Source organism: Pelophylax lessonae, assembly GCF_965119305.1.
Source record: "Pelophylax lessonae genome assembly, chromosome: 7".
NCBI lineage: Eukaryota > Metazoa > Chordata > Amphibia > Anura > Ranidae > Pelophylax > Pelophylax lessonae.
Window position 1 is genome coordinate 242700592 of NC_138774.1, and position 18306 is coordinate 242718897.

General features: G+C 41.9%; 1 protein-coding gene across 2 annotated transcripts in view; it reads left to right on the plus strand.

The window, feature by feature from the left end:
* Positions 1-18306, plus strand: part of PBX3 (PBX homeobox 3) — a 344595-nt gene that overhangs the window by 304214 nt on the left and 22075 nt on the right. For both annotated transcript variants that reach the window (XM_082263521.1, XM_082263522.1), the window contains exons 5-6: positions 2419-2609; positions 9355-9490. In XM_082263521.1, the coding sequence (XP_082119647.1) occupies positions 2419-2609; positions 9355-9490 (327 nt within the window). The remainder of the gene's footprint in view (positions 1-2418; positions 2610-9354; positions 9491-18306) is intronic.

Genomic DNA, 18306 nt, shown 5'->3' on the forward strand with positions numbered 1-18306 from the left:
AACATGTAGAGTATAATCTCCTACATTGGTGTTTCTATTGATTTTTAGTTTTTTTTTTTTTATCTAATTATATAATAATATTATTGCTGTTTTTATACTTTCATAAGCTATTTGTGTTTCACTGTAAAAGTATTATTGCTTTCTTGCTTCTGCTGTTTCTTTCAAAATTCCCTTATGGGAATGGAAAAGTATACTATTTTATGGTTTTTCTTATTTTGGAGGGGTAAGTATCAATGCATTTTTATATCTCAGCCTTTGTCGAGTTCATTTTCTTTTTTATTATTTTACCAAAAAATGTCAGAGTTATTCTATGTTAAAATTTGCTAAACACAGTGCCTAAAAATATGTCTTGCTGACTAAACATCTCATCCAATTAGGATCGATCAGGAGGTAAATGTCCAGGTTATATGAACTTTGGAAACCTTATAGCCTTAAATTACCCATAGAGGGTGGTTAACCACTTAAGCCCCGGAAGATTTTACCCCCTTCCTGACCAGGGGGTTTTTTGCGATTTTTTACTGCATGACTTTAACGGACAATTGCGCAGTCGTACAACGCCGTACCCAAACAAAATTTACGCCCTTTTTTTCCCACAAACAGAGCTTTCTTTTGGTGGTATTTGATCACCTGTGCGATTTTTACTTTTTGCGCTATAAACAAAAAAAGAACGTAAATTTTGCAAAAATAACAATATTTTCCACATTTTTTTATATGAAATTCCCCCCCAAAAAAATGTAAAAATCAAAATTTTTTAACATTTTTGGCCAATTTGTTTTCTGCTACATATGTTTGGTAAAAAAAAATTGCAAAAAGTGTATTTTGATTGGTTTGCGCAAAAGTTATTTTGTAAGTTTACTAACTAAGGGAAAGATTTCGGTAATTTTTGGTGTTTTTTTTAACGCGTAATGGCGGCGATCTGCGATTTTTTTTGCGGTACTGCGACATTGTGGCGGATAGATTGGACCCTTGACTGACATTTTTGACACTTTTGGGGTTACCAGTGACATTACTGAAGTAATCAGTGCTATATATATGCACTGTTACTGTAAAATGACACTGGCAGGGAAGGGGTTAACTTTATTGGGGAGGGAGGGGTTAAGTGTGTCCTAGGGGCGTGCTTTTTACTGTGATTGGCTGTGGCTACTAGTGTAGGAACAGTGATCAACGGTCCTACATAGTAGAACCGTGTGATCACTGTTTCTACACAGGGGAGAATGACAGGCGGCTTGTTTACATCAGCCCCTGACTTTCTCCCTCTGCACCGACGATCGGCGAGTGGCCGGCGGACATCGGGTCCGCCGGTCACACGCACTGACTTCCCTGTGAACGAGCCTCGGCGGGTGCGTGCTCACCCGCTATTGGTTCACAAGGAAGTGACAGGCAAGCGACGTAGATCTACGTCACTTTGCCTGGCCGGGGCTGACCGCCGCAGTAAATAGTCGTGCGGCGGTCGGCAACCGGTTATATTGTGCCAGCACATTTAGACAAAACTTTCTTCAGAGTGCTTCAAAAACCTGTATATTGAGCTTGGACCAATTGGTAAAAATGGGTATGGGGTGCTCAGGCAGACAATCCCTGGCCATCTTCTCAACAGGTGGAACAATAGCGATTGGATAGTGTTTTCTAATGTTCATAATTCCCACATAAAAGGTCAGCTGTTGCTGTCAGGAGGGTATCATAGGCTAATTTGGTCATGGACAAGGATTATCTCATGTTAGTGGCTGGTTTGCATCAAAAATAGGCTTATCTGTTGTCATAATGTCCCTAGTTTAGAGTCAGATTAAATTTGAACTACAATTAGATTTTTTTTCAGTATAATATTACCTTTTCTCATTTGAAACAAAAAAGTAAAAAAGAAGACTTACTGCTCCCATATCCATTATATATATCATATATCATATCACCAATATATAATTTTTTGGGTTGTGATGGCCAATATCACCTACCTCACTTCCTGTGGACTTAGGCTGTCATGGAAACAACTACTGAGGGTTCATCACCAGGCAGCCGAGGCTACAGTACTTCTGGGCTGAGTGGTACTTGTATGTCATTTACATAAAATACCAGGGTTATGTTTCTAAATTGTTCATGAATTTTATTGAGTCAGTTGACTCTAAACTGATAACTGATAGTCTACCATTTCATAAATATATTTTTGATCCGATGCCTGCTTTAAACCTTGGAGGGAGCTGAATTCCTGCAACAGGTATGATATTATGATCCATTTTATAGGTAACTGATGCCTGTATTTAACAAAGATTGTGTTATGGGGTACTGAATAATTTTACAGGTTTTGATGTACCTGGCAAAAATGTTTTTATATGCATTTGTGCATAAAGACACAAACTCCTATGAAACAAAATGGAGTGGTATACATTATTTTTCTGTGCGTTGATTCCCTTTTATTATTTGTTATAGGCTTGCAATGAATTCACAACCCATGTGATGAATCTCCTAAGAGAGCAGAGCCGGACACGTCCCATCTCCCCCAAAGAAATTGAGAGGATGGTGGGCATTATCCACAGAAAATTCAGCTCCATCCAAATGCAGCTGAAGCAAAGCACGTGTGAAGCTGTCATGATCTTGAGGTCGAGGTTTCTTGATGCCAGGTCAGTGTTAAAGTTTATGTCAGGTAAAAATAAAAAATATATATATTTTTAGTTCATGATTTACCCCCTTTAAAATGCTGAAAGTACAGAAAAATACCTATTGATCTGTCAGAAATCAAGTGTACTCCTAACTTCTGTTTGAGATGACAACATAGTGTCAAAGTACTCACCCACCGCTCTTCACACGTATACATCACTTTGATTTCCCAGCAAAACATAGTTTCTGCCTTCCCAAGAACTTGCCCACACAGTGTGTGTGTAAGGAAATGACTCTTGAGAGATTTAGTTCTGGGGTCCTGCCTAAATCAATAGGAACTGCCTTCCCAGTGGCCTCCCCTTAAAACTTTTACAACTTGTTGAAGACTTTCTACCCACTAACCATCTATTGGCGCTTTTCCACTGCATGGAACCGAACGGTTCGGCTCGCTTTTGCGCTTTTCCACTGCATGGTACGGTGTTGGAACGGTTTGGTACGGTATGGCACGGCGGCGCTTTTCCACTACATGGAACCGAACGGTACGGCTCGCTTAAACAGTACCACCTCAGTTGTGGTTCCAAGAGGGCCGTACCGGTACCATATCCCACAATCCTTTGCATGCAGCCTTGACTGTTTGTCACTATTAGCCACTGATTAGTCAGAGAATCATTGTTATCCAACCCACTTACTACTTTAGTGGAAAATCAAACCATACCAAACCGCACCGAACCATTCCAACAAAAACCAAACCGAGCCAAGCAGGGCCTAGTGGAGCCGAGCCGGTACTTGCAGTGGAAAAGTGCCATATGTGAGGGGCATTTTTCCCATTGACCCCTGAGAAATTGGTTTTAGCAAGGGTTCCCTGTAAAACCTATTTTATGGGTTTGTCTGGGGTACAAATGTTGAGAAAAGCTACCATACGGTAATCACTGTGCAGTGTACAAGGCGATAAGAGATCAGAACAGTATATGCCAGTTTACCCTTTTTCTTTCTGGTGACTGGTGACAGCAAATGGTTTTCAATAACATCTGGTAGATTGGTGGATTTGTATGCAGTTATTGAACCACATAAACAGTGACAACTGAGCTCCTGGTGAATTTAGTGAATCTAAAGCACTGAAAAAGAGACTATGCAAATGCTTGGATCATGCTTTATTGGGGGTTTTGCCTTCCTCAGGATTAACTGTGGGAATAGAATTGTATAATTGTTTTCCCTTCTATTGTTTGAATTGGATGAACTTGTGTCTTTTTGTTAAGCAGACCAACTATGTAACTATCACTTTATGCTTCCACACTGCCTTATGTAGCCTTTTTTAGGCCTGTGTACTTGAGCTTTTGTGTCAGAACTGCTTTTCTTCCCATTGTGAGGTTGATTAGCTCTGTGGCGGGGGTGGATGGCCCCTTGGGGGGGTTAGTTACACAGGGAGATAGCCGAGAAGTGGTTGCAAACAACAGTTTGGTTTATTCATGCAATTTTCCTCACCAGACTGCAAGCGTCAAAAACATCCAAAATAAAATAAAACACAAAATAAATCCTTGCCACTGTGGGCGGCTACCTTCTCACACACAGGAACCTATCTAAGGAAGTCTGTCCCCAACCTACTGTTGGGCAGACTTGGCTGATCATACAGCAGACTATCAATAGTCAATTTATTATCTCTTCACATAGAGAATGTCCCTTTTCTCTTCACACAGCACATGTTCATTGGACTTTCCTTTCACATAGAAAACATCCATTGGTTTTTCTCTTCACACACTTCACATAGAAATAGTTTATTTTCTCACCTTGAGAAGTCTTCACCCTTTTTACCCTCCTCAGCGCACATCGCTCCAGGAGGTCTTCCCCATGCTCACACAGCTTCAGGGGGCATCCCTTCTCCCATGCTCACACAGCGTCGGGAGACACATATCTGACTGTCCTCCTCTCCCCAGCTCACACAGCGTCAGGAGGCAGCAATCAATAGGACTTCCTTTGGACAAATTAGAGAGGCCTTAACTTCCTCATTCCGAACAGCTGAAGGCCTTTCAACTTCCTTAGACAGTTCTGGCTATCTCTGCAGCCGACACCCTATAGTAATTGGTGAATTTTCTAAACCAGGTGGAAATGTATCTCCTGTCTGTGACTACATCCACAGATTTACCTGACTTCCTGTCACACCATATAAGTTTACGTAAATGTGAAAACAGCTTGAAATAGCTTGATGCAGCTTTGGAGGTCAAATGCAGGCCAGAAGGCATTAAACTTTCAATGCACCCGTGAAGGATCTTACATTGAACTTAGGAGCCTCTTAAACCAATTTCAAATACAAGTCGGATGCATTTGCCCATCTAGACAAGTCTTTAATCATTCTCTTCTTTACACTAATATATGTGTTTATAAGTAAAATAATAGATGACATTCACAGCATTCAAATAGTCTCAGTTACTACACAACAGTATTAAGTAGTGTGGTAAGTTTTTCCAAAGAATAGTCTTTGGAATATGTCTAAACACTAGCCCGTGCCTCTTACTAAATGGTCGTATATCAAGGACTGTCAAAGTTTTGGAACAGTGTTCCAGGGTACTAACATCACCAACATGGGAGCCAGACCTTGTGGAGCTTGCCAATAGGACAAACAAGTAGATGTTGGATAAGCACATCAGTGATCACAAGTGTACCAAGTGTAAAGAAAACTTGAGAGCTAGAAATGGAGCCATTTATCACTTAAAGTTCCACACTTGAGTAAATAACATAAAAAAAAAATACGCAGAAACTATTCCAGCTGTGTGAATTGCTTAACTTAGCAACCAGTGCATACCAAAGGAACTTCTTGTGTTTCTTGAAGTGCAGCATTAACTCCTTACTGAACATACTATTACATGGGAGAAGTGACATAGTGCTGTAGGATAGGAATTTATATAGAAAGGAGAACATAAGAGCAATAAGATCCTAGCCGCCCCAGGCAGGCAGTTTGCCGGATGCCTTATGGCACAGTAGCCCTGAGGCCTGCACATTTCAAGGCTTCCCTCTGGGAGGTTGTCTGAATCCCATAAAACATGTATAACAGCCTGAGTGTGAACCCATCTGTGCTAGGAACTCAATCCTGTGATGCTTGCATGGTTTCATGACTGAAAAAGGAGACAAAAAGATTATAGGTATCAAAACATTATAGAGCATGTAAGGCATATACTAAAGTATCAGCAAATCACTATTTAACGTGGAAGTTGAGGCATTTTTTCGACTGTACTAATCCTTATTGCTAATCATTTTTCTTGCCAATTATTATTACTCTGTAGCTAGAATTATTGATATCTCAGGCACCAAACCTTGGTCCTAATATATGTAACAATTTCTACAAGCTGTAGCAGTAGCATCACAGAAAATGTCAGCAGTGGTTCTGTTACTTCTGGTGCAATAATAGCTCAGAATGTGAAATTCTTCTGTGATATGAGCACTTTCTTCCTTCTCTAGGTTGTTTCTTTATTAATAAGAAACAGGCCAGCCTGAACGCAAGGCTAGATTTAAGGAGACCATTTTTTGCATTCTTATTCACAATCACTGAAGGTTTTTAATGCTTTAATGCATACAGTGTCTCACAAAAGTGAGTACACCCCTCATATTTTTTAAAATATTTTATTATATTGTTTCATGTGACAACACTGAAGAAATGACACTTTGCTACAATGTAAAGTAGTGAGTGTACGGCTTGTATAACAGTGTAAATTTGCTGTCCCCCTCAAAATAACTCAACACACAGTCATTAATGTGTAAACTGCTGGCAACAAAAGTGAGTACACCCCTAAGTGGAAATGTCCAAATTGGGCCCAAAGTGTCAATATTTTGTGTGGCCACTATTATTTTCCAGCACTGCCTTAACCCTCTTGGGCATGGAGTTCACCAGGGCTTCACAAGTTGCCACTGGAGTCCCCTTTCCCCCCCCCCCCCCCTTATGACCACATCACAGAGCTGGTGGATGTTAGAGACCTTGTGCTCCTTTACCTTCCGTTTGAGAATGCCCCACACTTGCGTATTGGGTTTAGGTCTGGAGAAATGCTTTGCCATTACCCTCAGCTTCTTTAGCAAGGCAGTGGTCGTCTTGGAGGTGTGTTTGGGGTCGTTTTCATATTGGAATACTGCCCTGCAGCCCAGTCTCTATAAGGAGGGGATCATGCTCTGCTTCAGTATGTCACAGTACATGTTGGCATTCATGGTTCCCTCAATGAACTGTAGCTCCCAAGTGCCAGCAGCACTCATGTAGCCCCAGACCATGAAACTCCCACCATCATGCTTGACTGTAGGCAAGACACACTTGTCTTTGTACTCCTCACCTGGTTGTCACCACACACGCTTGACACCATCTGAACCAAATAAGGTTATCTTGGTCTCCTCAGACCACAGGACATGGTTCCAGTAATCCATGTCCTTAGTCTGCATGTCTTCAGCAAACTGTTTTCTTGTGCATCATCTTTAGAAGAGGCTTCTTTCTGGGACAGCAGCCATGCAGACCATTTTGATGCAGTGTGTGGTGTATGGTCTGAGTACTGACAGGCCGACCCCCCACCCCTTCAACCTCTGCAGCAATGCTGGCAGCACTCAAAAGTCTATTTCCCAAAGACAACCTCTGGATATGACACTGAGCATGTGCACTCAACTTCTTTGGTTGACCATGGCGAGGCCTGTTCTGAGTGGAACCTGTCCTGGTTAACTGCTGCATGGTCTTGGCCACTATGCTGCAGCTCAGTTTCAGGGTCTTGGCAATCTTCTTATAGCCTAGGCCATCTTTATGTAGAGCAACAATTTTTTTTCAGATCCTCAGAGAGTTCTTTGCCATTAGGTGCCATGTTGAATGTCCAGTGACCAGCATGAGAGAGTGAGAGTGATAACACCAAATTTAACATAACGGCTCCCCATTCACACCTGAGACCTTGTAACACTAACTAGTCACATGACACCGGAGAGGGGAAATGGCTTATTGGGCCCTATTTTGGACATTTTAACTTAGGGGTGTGCTCACTTTTGTTGCCAGTGTTTTAGGCATTAATGGCTGTGTGATGAGTTATTTTGAGGGAATAGCAAACTCACACTGTTATACAAGCTGTACACTCACTACTTTATATTGTAGCAAAGTGTCATTCCCTCAGTGTTGTCACATAAAAAGGTATAATAAAATATTTACAAAAATGTGAGGAGTGTACTCACTGTTGTGGGACACTGCATATTGAGATTTCATTTCTGAAATTGAACTGAAGTCTTTATTCTAGTGATCTGACATAGTGGATTTACTTAAACTGGAGAGTGCAAAATATGGTGCAGCTCTGCATTGTAGCCAATCAGCTTCTAAAGTTAGCTTGTGTTTAAAAAGGCTTTGACAAAAATAAACCTGGAAGCGGTTTGGTTTCTATGCAGAGCTGCAACAGGTTTTGCACTCTCCAGTTTTAGGAAATGAACCCCATTGTAACACACACTTTTCATTTTCAAACTTGACCCAATATGTAATTGAAACATGAAACATATTCAGTTGCCCTGTCCACAGTATAAGCCCCCATTATCATCTGAACGATTTGTTGCATGTTTCCTGAATTGCTACATTACTCAACATGACGTTTCCCATTATGTTCAGTGGTGCCTATTTATACCTAAGCGTCATGCAAAGAGCGTTTTTTAGGCAGAATAATGCATTTATGGCCTCAAAGACTTTAATGGGAGCGCATGAAAACACACAGCACAAGCATTTTAGTGCATTTCTGTTCCCAAAAACCAACCTCCTCCAAGCAACCTCAAACAATATGGTATACTGACGCAAAGAAACGAGAGGGAAACCAACAGTTACTACCTTACACAATCAAAATGTCTAATGCACATATACACATGAAAAAGTCCATATTGAGTCCATATGTATAAAAAGTCCTTGGGCACTGAAGGCAGCTCTGCCACAAGCAAGAAGAAAAACTTGTAGGGTACTGTAGAAAGAAGACGGGTGCCACTCTAAGTGCAGTAAGGAAGGTTTAATAAGGTGGGTCAATACACACCAATATACTCACAATTTGAGCAGGTGAGAAAGGCAACATATAACATAAAAACTGGTCCGTCCGTGAGGTTAGTTTGTCCGGGTGTCACAAGCAGTCTGCAGTGCTCCGCTGTAGCCGATGGATGTCGGTACTTCCTGGATACTGGAGACGCAGAGATGGACATCCGGCGACACTGCCCCGGTCGTGACGCAAGGACGTGATGACGTAGGCAGGCGACGCGTTGTCGGAGCATGCGCTCCTTCCTCAGGCCTCCATCTTCCTAGAGTGCAGTATGTTTCGATACAGATGCAATGGGTATTATAAGAACTTCAGGATAGGTAGCAACCAATCAAAATTGTTCCTTCATTCTTTAAACTGCACTAAAAAAATTATTGCAGTACATGTTTTTCTCTTCAAATGATTTTAACTTGGCATGTCTAATTGCATTTTTCTTTTATGATCGGAATAAAATGTATGTTATTCTGGCCACTTTGTAATGCAAGGGCCACTGGTGGAGACTCCATCATTATAATTTAAAATACATGCACCTGAAAGATTCACTTGCAGTAAATAGTTGATGAATGTCAGATATACTGCTTTATAAATATGCCTCTTAGTCTTTGGCACTTCCAGCCACGTCTTTTGTAAGTACATGCAAAAACTCTCCTTATTCTATCATTTTAATAATTTCACTGACTAGTACATCCTTTTATTGTAAAATACAACTAAACATGGTTTTGAAGCTAAATCAAATTAATACTTTTTTATATTAATATGACAGGAGAAAAAGACGTAACTTCAGTAAACAAGCCACAGAGATCTTAAATGAGTATTTCTACTCCCACCTCAGCAACCCTTACCCAAGCGAGGAAGCCAAAGAGGAGCTGGCAAAGAAATGCAGTATCACAGTGTCACAGGTGAGAAGGTCTTTGTTTCTATGCATACCTCCCAGCTACCAACTGCTACTACATGTGGTCGGGGTAGGGTGTCCATGATTCTCGGGCATCTGAAGGGGTTCACTATAATAAAATAGGAATGGATTTTAAAAGTATTGGTTGGACTGTACCAGAGGTGACACTTACATTTGTCAGAATTTCACATTTTAGTATGCTGGTAGATGTGATGTATGAATGTTCCTGGTCATAGTCTCTTCACCTGAAAGGAGGGGATTGTAAGAAAAAAAGGGCTTCAGTATCTCTGGGATGCTGCCACTGCCCCCTGCTGGAACTAAGTCAGAGAAATGAGCTATCACATGTCCACTAATCATTTAGTTCTCGGTCCACTCTGAGCAGAGAGTGGTGACTCTCAGCCACTGCTTTCTGCTCTGCCCCTCCAGCCCCCAGAGATGAGATGGAGATGAATGAGCTTCAAATGGGTGTAAACGATTCCATGCAACAAGGGCAGGCTCTTCACAGGAGTGAAGTTGACTCTGTAGATCAGGAGGACAAAGAAGGACAAGAAGAGCGCCTCTAAGTGCAGTAGTTTAATAGTAAATAAAAGCACAAATGTACACTCACATTAGGTAAATGATAATCGGCTTGTCAGTGCGGTGTGTATTGGTTCCATGTAGCGGTGTATCTGAAGATCCAATGCTGGAGCCGGGATGGTGGTTAGCGGTGAAGAGGGTGCCTGCACTCTTTGTCTTCCGGGTCTGCTGACCATACCCAGCCTAGACCCCAGCATAACAGAGTGTGACGTCACCAATGGGCCACTTCTTGCGGTATACTGTATATACTCCCCCTCCTTTCCTTGTCTGTCACACTTGAAAAAGGAGCGTGCCCAGTGGCGCCGCCACGCATGCTCTGAAACGCGTTGTGTTCCTCCTTGCCTGTTGTTGACGTGCTGTTACGCTGCGGTCCAGGCTGGTTACAGTCAGCTGACCCGGAAGACTGAGAGTGCAGGCACCCCCTTCACCGCCAACCACCATGGCGACTCCAGCGTTGGATCTTCAGACACACCGCTACACGGAGCCACTATACACCGCACTGACAAGCCGTTTATCATTTACCAAATGTGAGTGTACATTTGTGCTTTTATCCATTATTAAACTACTGCACTTAGAGGCGCTCTTCTCGTCCTTCTTTGTCCTCCTGATCTACAGTCAACTTCACTCCTGTGAAGAGCCTGCCCTTGTTGCATGTAATAGTTTACACCCATTTGAAGCCCATTCATCTCCTTTCATGGACTTACCTACTTATTGACTTGTGGACTATATATGACTATATATATAATATTCTCTCTCTATTCATACCTTTAATTCAGGTTTTTACTGCTCTTTCATGTGAAAGTTACCTTGAGCGTCATATATTTTTATTTTCCAGCACTGACAGGAGTGGCGAGCTAGAGAAGGGGTGGGATAGGATGGCTCAGGCTCTCACTGCTGTGCTGAGAGGCTGAGCCAGCTGCCAGTCAGGCATCTGGGTGGATCCTGACATTATTGTCGGGATCCCTCTAGAGCCAGGACCGGCTTCAACATCAGCCGACAGTGGACTTTAGCCCACTGTCGGCTGGTTCTTGGTCACAGGCGTACAAAATTAAGTGTACTCCTGAGACCAAGAAAAGAAGTATGGCCAAAAAATAATATTGGTCATACTTCTCTTTTAAAATCAGCTTATCAATATGCTAGATAGGGATGAGCAGAGAACAAAAATATTTAACTAGCAGGACAGGCCATACTTAAGAAAATGTTATACTTTTCGGATTTATTAATAAACTAAGCTCTTAGATTAGCATATTAAGAAACCTAAGCTAGAACTAGTTTGGTATATATAAAAGTATTGTTCCAAAGTTTTGCTAAACATATAAGTAACAGTTCCAGATTTTAGAATTGAACAAATACGTACATAAAATGTATATACTGTATGGTATGGAATTTAGAGGGTATATCTATTAATGCTTAGCGTGCATATTCTGTAGTCCCACTGGAAAACCCTATAGCCTGCCTAGAAATGGTCCATACTCTATAAGACTGAGAAATATTATATGTATGAATGTTATTTGTAACTAATTTTCTTAAAGATATTTTATCATTTAGATTGCGTCTTTAAGAAATGAATGAGCTTTGTATCTGCAGACAGATGTTTTAAGGATTTTCAGTATCTGTACATGATCCCAGTAGCCGGGGAGTTAAGAAATGTGCAATTCATTTATTACAAGTAATTGTAATTACGATAATTATGTATAATTAATGCATTACGACTAATTAGTATTACTATACCCCTGTGCATCAGGCATTTAATTGGGTTAAGACAATGGAATTATTCCTGCTTGTCGCCGGCACTATTGTTAGGCCTTATTTTAGGTTTCCTCTTCAGAGGTGGTCATCACAAATACAGCTGTGGTGTGGAAGCTAGACTTCAGTAAATATAAAGGATTGCGATGTTCGAATGCCACACTACCCACTTCTGCCATGGATTCTCTGCCAATGAGTGTCCCTCTGTCTGAGGGTCCTGTCACGTCTCATATGTCATATTTGACATTTCCAGGAGTGTACTTGGCATATGCCATATTTCTACAGGCTGTTGGGGCTGCTCATTTCCAAATCCCACTTTCAGGGTTCTATTTGATTCTAATCCTGCATCATTTTTACCCTAGGAGTTTTTCTGCATGGGTTATAAGGATGTGTTAAAATGACACATCTAGTTACACTGACACAATGACAATACTTTTCCTAGAGCTAAACACGGATTTCATAAAATTAGCATATTTATGCAGTGCAGTCTCCTCTTATTTTTGGAATTACATACTAGTACTGAATAGAACTGTTAATATTGTTTGTAGAAGCGCTTAAAACCAGCCTGCTTTTTCTTTACCCAACATTTTTTTAAGCATCACATATCACTTTTGTTCAACAAAAAGAAAAATCTGAAATTCCATGTTCAAGTGGTAATTTTTTTCTACCACATCTAGATATCCATTTTACTATAAAACTTGGCATACAGTTAAATATTATATAGCTATATGTAAGCTTCAGAGATTGTTGATCCAGATAATATCCAATTGCCTTGGGGGATCAGGAATGATTTTTGCCCCCACTGTAGCAAAAATTGAATATGCTTTTTTGCCTTCCTCTGGATCAACTATGGTTATAGGTTTCTGCATGTAGGGGTTTTCTATTTTTTTTTTTATTATGGCTGACCTATATGTACCCATCTCTTTTTTAAACTTGACTATTTAGCTATTGGGGTGGCACAATAGCGAGTCGCCTAGCACCTATGCCTAACAAAGATTGGGACCTGGGTTTATATGTTTTTTGCTTGTATAGGATTTGTTTTTGGTGTGCTTATATGAGATTTCTCCAAGTGCTTTATATTCTTGGAGCAGTCGAACAATGTTTTTTTCTACCACATCTAGATATCCATTTTACTATAAAACTTGCGTACAGTTAAATATTATATAGCTATATCTAAGCTTCAGAGATTGTTGATCCAGATAATATCCAATTGCCTTGGGGGATCAGGAATGATTTTTGCCCCCACTGTAGCAAAAATTGAATATGGTTTTTTGCCTTCTTCTGGATCAAATGTGGTTATAGGTTTTTGCATGTAGGGGTTCTATTTTTTTTTTTTCTATAGCTGACCTATATGTACCCATCTCTTTTTTAAACTTAACTATGTAGCTATTGGGGTGGCACAATAGCCAGGCACCTATCACCTATGCCTAACAAAGATCGGGACCTGGGTTTATGTTTTTTGCTTCTATAGGATTAGTTTTTGATGTGCTTATATGAGATTTCTCCAAGTGCTCTATATTCTTGGAGCAGTCCAGCAATGTAATTTAATTGATTTATGACCAAATTGACTCTAGAGTGTGTACATGACTGTTGTAGAGAAATATAGAAATAGTTAGACAGTTCGTCAGAGGCAGAAACTGCCATTGATCCTATGTAATCCATTACATAATGAGTTGACTCTACCTTTTTTAGATAAGGGAATTAAAGCAGTAGTATCCCTCGAATACGAAAAATACTAGCACATTATGAAATACTTACCTTAGAACGAAGCCCCCACATGGTTGCCTGGACACCGTTTAGGGAGCTGTCATGTTCCTTCGGTGTCTCTTCCGGGTTCGGCGGCTCCGGTGCTGTGAGTGGCCGGATCTGCGATGATGTCACTCATGCGCATGCGGGCGGAAGTTCACTTTCCGGCAAGGAGCTCTGAAGGTCCGCCAGCCCTTCAGCGCGCATGCGTCGCTGGTGTCAGTGGCTGCATGCAGGTTTTAGGAGATATTAATTGTACCTACAGGTAATCCTTATTATAGGCTTACCTATCGTTAAAAGTTAAAAAGCGGAGTATACTACCGCTTTAACAACTTATTATACTTTAAACTCTACGTAACAGGCCATAGGGAGGTAAAGTGTCTCAGTTGGTGATGGACTTGAAGTTTTTTTCATTATTGTCCATCAGGGGACACAAGAATTGTAGAAAGTTTGTTTGGCTGTTCCTCTCCTGTGGATCACAGGAGTGCAGCTCGTTCTGTGATCCACAGGAGAGGAAAAAATGTGTGCATCCGCATTACTGTCTGTACAATGTGGACAACTCCAGTTGGTGGAGGCAGCTGCTGGATCCTCACATTTGCTCAGAGGTAGGAGAAATAATGGGGCCAGTGAGGGGACCAGTGCCCTAGAAAAAACAAGTAGGGTAAAATATCTGATCCCCAGGATAGGAAATTAGCTTTGCCCATAGAATGCATTAGGAAGATGTTTCTTGAATCAAGACTGAGGAGCAAGGTAATTGAAGCATAATGAGCTATTTAAAGTTCATTTTTTCCTGGAGATGGGCTATAAATAATACATTGTTTAATGAGTTTATTCTCTAGACAAAAAAAAGGGGGTAAAAGGGGAGGAAAGGAGGACAGGAGGATTTTGTTTGAAAAGAAGGATAGTCCCTCGTAATTAGGGGAGTTGGGAGCTATGCACTAGGACCAGTATTGTTGTCACACCTGACCCTTGCATCTAGCTCCAGCCTCTCTGTAAATCCTTAGCTAAGTGCCTTGTAAGTTGTGCCAGAGTATAGTCTCATGCCTGCAGAGGCTTTTATGAAAACAGGTGCATGACAGTTGTCTCATTAAAACCTCCAGTGAAAGCTATAAAGCAGGTTTCTACAACATAAAACACATTGCACCACTGCAGAGAGATGAAGCATTTACCTAATAATTTATGGACTTTTTTTTCTTGCTATGTGAACGCTGTAATTAGCTTGATAAATAAGCAAAACAAAACCTCTCTTTAACGAGTCTGCAATTAGGACTAATTCATTAATTGACTTTAGAGAAGGCAAGAGAAGATGCTTATTCTTTTTTTTTTTATGCATAGATATTTTTGTTGGTAAGCATGTAAGCAAGGGACAAGGACAGCTTGCCTGCAGCATTGTGTTGCAAAGCACTCTGGGATGCTGGCTTGAAGTATGTAGATATTGTGTGTTGCTATTTAACCCTTACAGTCTCAATGAATGTCAAAACATCTTAAGGTTTAGGGATTATATTTACTTTTAACAATGTATTTAAAATTACAGTGAATGGTTTCAAAGTACATCCAGGGTAATTTGTGTCCCCAGGGGCAGGGGCATTCGGATCAGAATGTGTCAGCTAATTTTTCTCTTCAGAGACTACAAACTGCTTTAACACAATTTAGCAGTCAGTTGCTTGATAATAAATCCAAAATGACAGAGATTTTTATGACAGAGCAGTATTTTGAAGGTAGGTAGTAGGGATAGACCGATTATCGGCAAGGCCGATATGCACTTTCTCCGATATATCGGTATTGGCCCCTGGAACTAGCCGATATTGTGGCGTAATTTTCCCTCCTTAGGCCGCCTCCCTCGCCTTGGACAGCCTCGTCTGGAGTCGGGACTAGTCTCACGGGAGTGTATCACACCCATACACCCACCTACAGCAGCCCGGTGCAAGCCAGCCACCCACATCCACAGGCCCTGTACCAGCCAGCCACAGGCACTATACCAGCGAGCCAGCCAGCCACCCACAGGCCCTGTACCAGCCATCCAGCCACCCACAGGTCCTGTACCAGCCAGCCACCCACAGCCCCTGTGCCAGCCACCCACCACAGGGTGCCAGCCAGCCACCCACAGACAGGGTGCCAGACAGCCAGCCACCCACAGACAGGGTGCCAGACAGCCAGCCACAGGCCCTGTACCAGCCAGCCGCCCACAGGCCCTGTACCATTCAGCCACCCACAGGCCCTGTGCCAGCCACTCACCTACCATAGGGTGCCAGCCAGCTACCCACCACAGGGTGCCAGCCAGCCAGTCCCCCACCACAGGGTTCCAGACAGCCAGCCACCCACCACAGGGTGCCAGCCAGCCAGCCACCCACCCACCACAGAGTGCCAGACAGCCAGCCACCCACCACAGGGTGCCAGACAGCCAGCCATCAAGCATTAAACAAAAATTAACATGTTCAATACCATATTTGTGTCAAAAGTTGGCTTTGCTTCTGACTATCAAAGACTCCAGAGAAAATTGAGCACCACAGGTACAGGTAGACTGTTCTCTGTATGTATGCCAGCCTGATTTTCAGTGTTGCATCTTTTAAAATGTAGTTAAATATATTCTCCCAATTTACTTTAAGTCCATTCCCCCCTGCCTAGGCCAGAGAGACATGTAATGCTCCCATATCCTCCTAGAATATACCTCTCACATATTCAAAGACTAGAAAAGGATGGAACAAGATGTGTCACTGGGGGTCATGCGGTTTGAACCCAAGTGAGGCAGCTGGCTCAGATGGACCAAGGTGGCAGCACAGGACACAGGGTGTCACACCTGAACAGTGGATCACTGCAGGACAATGCTGAATCTGCTGGGCAGAGGAGTATGTTATTTGAAAGGAACCCAGCATAAAAGGTAAGAGGGGACGTGATGTTACAGCGGAACTAAACCCTGCTATCGTTTTTAGCCAAGGAAGCTGCCATCTTGGCCTACGTTTGAACTTCAACTGCCATGATACTGCACATGTCATCAGTTAGGACACCAGCCATTTGATGGTTTGACAGTTATGTTAAGAAAAACGATATGGTAAAGAGCCGTGAGAGTGCCATCATCCCAGTTTATAGACAGAAACAAAATACCCTCCAATTGAATGGGGACTATTGTGGGCACTACAGACTAAGGAGACTCCAAGAACAGAAATGTACAATATTAGTACTTTTTTACATATCAAGATAATAAAGAATTGCTAAAAATAAAATGGCTGGTACGCATATAAGGACAGCTCAAGAATGTAGCTGCCAAAACCTTGACCAAAAAGCAATGGTTAAATGAGACATCCAGACTTGTAATAAAGTAATAAAAGTTTACACTTCTGTTCTTGGAGTCTATTTTGTTTGTAGTGCCTACAATTGTCCCCATTCAATTGGAGGGTATTTTGTTTGACGGTTTTGTTAAGAGCACGACCATTGTGATAGTTACATTCTCGCCACATGGCAGAAATGTAACTGGTTTTTAAAACTGTTAAATCAATGGGGTTAGTACCACTTTAAGGCTATGGCTGCAACATCCACCCCTGAGATGTGATTGAACATATTACTAATAGAAAGCTTGAGCGAAGTGCTCGAACTGGTGCTGTTAACACTCCTATTGGTTTAGACATAGCTCCCAAATGTCCCTGATTTTGAGGCACTGTCCCTGATTTGGAACAAATTCCCTCTGTCCCTCTTTCCTCCTCATTTGTTCCTCATTTTGGTCTGGTCTATATAGTTGTATATAAAATGCACTTTCTTTTTCTTTCAAAAAGTGTTTCCCAGTGCTAAACCTTTCATCCAATTTCTAAATTGCTGCATTTGTAAATTTAAAAGCCCACTATTAAGGAATGGTAGTGGTAAAAAAAGCATTTGTGGATTTAACTAATCTTTTTTTTTTTTTTTTGCTATAATTCTCCTGGCATTGTAGGGCATGGCAGGGGGTGTGTCCTATGCCTACATACTTTTGCTAGTAGGTGTCCTTTGTTCCCATCTCAAATAGTTGGGAGGTATGGTATAGGCTTAGTTAAATGGTTTTATTTTCATATTAGTGTAGCACTACTCCCTTGGTAGCTGCTGATTACAGGTTCCCCTGGGTTACCATTAGCAACGATAAGACAGTTCAACATTTTCAGAGTGATTTTGGCTCAGTCAGGAAACAGTCCAGTATCTTTGGTTTTTGTGTTTTTATTTAGAACTTTGATAGGAGGAGGGAATGAGTGGGATACTCCAACTTAATAGAATTATGCACAATTGGCTGGGACGACTTGAATAATGCTGAATAATGCTAGTCACGGCTAGGCCGCTGCTTCACTTTGCCCTTGGCTGTGAAGTAGAATTGTATGAGCTCTCTGAGGTAAACTGTATCCTGAGGTAATCTGTACTGTACTGCAGAACAACTTCAGGGTCCTTCCTGGCACCCGCTTTGTTCCTAATTTTCAGGGTCAACTACACGTCACCCCCTTTACTGTCAACTTCCTGTGTGAGCTGGCTCCTTGATCCCCTGACCTCTCTGGAGTGGTCCCCTCTCTTAGGCAGACCCCTTGGTACTCATGATACTGTTTTTCCCAAAAGATTCTGCCAGCAGCTCCACTTGTCAGGTCTTTGGATCCTCTGCAGGTCAGCGTCACACCTGGTTCACTAGGCCGACCGCCTGAACCACCTTCCTCACACCTGCAGGAGGAGAGACAGCTGTCCACCTCCTCCTAGGACTTTGCTCCCGCCAAAAGACACCCTGCCTCGTGCGCTCCCCGCTTTTATTCC